This window comes from Hevea brasiliensis, chromosome 1, assembly GCF_030052815.1.
Source record: "Hevea brasiliensis isolate MT/VB/25A 57/8 chromosome 1, ASM3005281v1, whole genome shotgun sequence".
In the NCBI taxonomy this organism is placed as follows: Eukaryota; Viridiplantae; Streptophyta; class Magnoliopsida; order Malpighiales; family Euphorbiaceae; genus Hevea; species Hevea brasiliensis.
The window spans coordinates 95,108,613-95,111,603 of NC_079493.1; the positions used below are offsets into that span (position 1 = coordinate 95,108,613).

Sequence of the window (2,991 nt, forward strand, 5' to 3'; positions counted from 1 at the left end):
CATTTATGAGATATTATCCTGTCTCCTTATATTTCTACTTTATAATAAAGCATAAATTTTAACTTTTGGACTTTTAGGTTGATCGTTCCACAAGTCACTATGTGAGGTGACATTGTATTTATCACCTAACTTATAATTTTTAGTTATTTTGTAAATTCTTTTTTCAATATCCTTGCATTTTTTACTCGTCAATAAACGTCCAACACACGCTTTGAAAATTTTTTAAAGGGTAAATTGTAATTAAATTCTAAAAATAAAATTTATAAATTAATAATTAATTTAAATAACAATTAACAAATAAAATTTTATAAATTAAATTATTTTAAATTAAAAAGCAATCAACTGTCGGGATAAATATATTATTGAAATTTAAATTTATAGGGATTAATTTATTGATTTTATTATATTTTTTAGATTTAGTTGTAATTTATTTATTTATTTTATTAAATAATATGTTTGATAATAAAAATATGAAATTTTAAGTGTCTAAAAAAATTAAGGTAACACCTAACTTTTAATGAAAAATTTAACCGGTGAAGTGTATTTTGAGTAAATTTTATTTATTTTGTAAAAAATAATTTATATATTAAAAATATTTTTTTAAAAATATTTTTTATAAAAATAAATATTTTTATTATTTAATTATAATATTAAATTAATGATACTTATTTATAAATATTTTTATATTTTAATAAGATTATCAAAATTTAAAAAATAAAATATCATCTTATCTTTTAAAAAAATAAAGTTATTTTTTAAAAAAATAATTTATTATTTATTTGATAAAAATGTTTCATTAACACATGTTTTAAGTGATCTAAATATTAAAAAATTTGAAAAATATTATATAAAAATTTATTTTTCGTGAACAAAGGGAGTGAGTTTATTTATAAATATCTTACATTATGTTAAAAGATTTTTGAAGGCTTAAATAGTTTTTCAACGCAGGATATTCAACATATATATACTCATCCTGCTCTGTAGCTCACGGCAATGTTACCGTTTTCAAGCATAACAATTATTTGCATGAAACCAAAAGACCTTAAAGCCGCCATAAAGTTAACACCCAATTCAACCTTATGTTAATTTAATTAAAAAACAAACAGAATGTAATAACCGGATAAGATGGGAAGCTATGATCAGCCATCGTATTTGAACAAGTCCAAGAAAAATTTTAATTCTAAACGACAAAGCCATAAAATCACAGCTCTCTCTCTCTCTCTCTCTCTCTCTCTCTCTTGCTCTATATATATATTCCCATCTTCTAATCATCATCCAGAAATATAATTATATCACAAAAATAACATATATAGACATGAGGGCTTCGGCTTTCACAGTTTCTTGTCTGCTGTTGGCGTCCCTTTTGCTTGGAACTTCAGCTGAGCAATGTGGTAGGCAAGCTGGGGGTGCCTTATGCCCAGGAGGCCTATGTTGTAGCCAATTTGGTTGGTGTGGTAACACGCCTGATTACTGTGGTGCCACCTGCCAAAGCCAATGTGGCGGTGGAGGTAGCGGCGGCGGAGACCTTACTAGTATCATCTCAGGAGCAACGTTTAATCAGATGCTCAAACATAGAAATGATGGTGGTTGCCCGGCCAAGGGATTTTACACCTATGACGCTTTTATCTCAGCAGCCAAAGCTTTTCCTACCTTCGGCACCACCGGGGATGTTGCGACACGTAAAAGGGAGATTGCTGCCTTCTTTGCCCAGACATCTCATGAAACTACAGGTTATCACTGGGTCAAACTCATTAGTTTAATTGATTAATTTTTATTAATCTAAAGATTAATCATCTTGATTATTATAGTATGTAATTAAGAGAAATTTGTGTTGGCGATGCAAAATTGTAGGAGGGTGGGGAACTGCACCAGATGGACCATTTGCTTGGGGATATTGCTATCTGAGGGAACAAAATCCAGGGTCTTACTGTTCTCCAAGTCCCACTTTTCCTTGTGCTCCTGGCAAACAATATTACGGTAGAGGTCCTATCCAAATTTCATGGTAAGTTTTCTTCGGCAACATATGTAATTGGAAAAGCTTCCATCATTGACCTAAGAAATAAAAATGTGGGTTCATGGATTGTACCACACATATTGCGTCTTCAGTTAAGGAGAAATAAATTCTAAGTATAGGACACCTGCATATTCTTTTTTGTTTTATTATTTTTTTATGTAGATGGAAATAAAATCTGAAAACATTCTCTTGTATATTTTAAAATTGTTTAATTTTATTAAAAAAATAATTTAATTCAACTAATTACTTGCATATGTATTTAATCTATACGAGGCATAAAATTCTTGGTAATGTTATAAATGATACAGGAATTACAATTATGGGCAGTGTGGGAGAGCCATAGGCGTAGACCTATTGAACAATCCAGACCTTGTGGCAACAGATGCAGTCATTTCTTTTAAGACAGCAATATGGTTCTGGATGACTGCACAATCTCCAAAGCCCTCTTGCCACGATGTCATCATCGGCCGATGGTCGCCCTCCGCTGCTGATAGGTCAGCCGGAAGAGTTCCAGGTTATGGTTTGGTAACAAACATCATCAATGGTGGTCTTGAATGTGGTAAGGGTTGGAATGCCAAAGTTGAAGATCGCATTGGGTTCTATAAGAGATACTGTGATATACTTGGAGTTGGCTATGGTAACAATCTTGACTGCTACAACCAAAAACCGTTTGGAAATGGGCTTTTGGACTTGGTAGATGCTCTATAATAAATTTCCATGTTGTACTCAGAGGAATAAAATAAATAAAACATGTCTCTCATTTTCGTTATCCTATTTCCTTGATAATGGATTATTACATAGCATAAAATAAGATGATGGATTATTACATAGCTTAAAATAAATGAACTTTAAGTAAGCTTTTTTTTTTTTATAAGTGGATAAATATTATTAAAAAGAGGAACTAGAAAAAGGAAGCCAAACAAGGTACAAAGATACAGTGTTGGGACGAAAAAAAAAAATGATTACAAACTAAGAAC

The 2,991-nt window shown here is 30.6% G+C and overlaps 1 protein-coding gene across 1 annotated transcript; it reads left to right on the top strand.

Annotated features, from left to right (window-relative positions):
- The first annotated feature begins 1,216 nt into the window (after positions 1-1,216).
- Positions 1,217-2,783, top strand: LOC131179334 (probable inactive chitinase-like protein LaCIC). The gene is made up of 3 exons (XM_058146026.1): positions 1,217-1,730; positions 1,852-2,002; positions 2,323-2,783. The coding sequence occupies exons 1-3, from the start codon at positions 1,316-1,318 to the stop codon at positions 2,720-2,722; spliced, it is 966 nt and encodes a 321-aa protein (XP_058002009.1). The 5' UTR covers positions 1,217-1,315; the 3' UTR covers positions 2,723-2,783.
- The last annotated feature ends 208 nt before the right edge of the window (positions 2,784-2,991 follow it).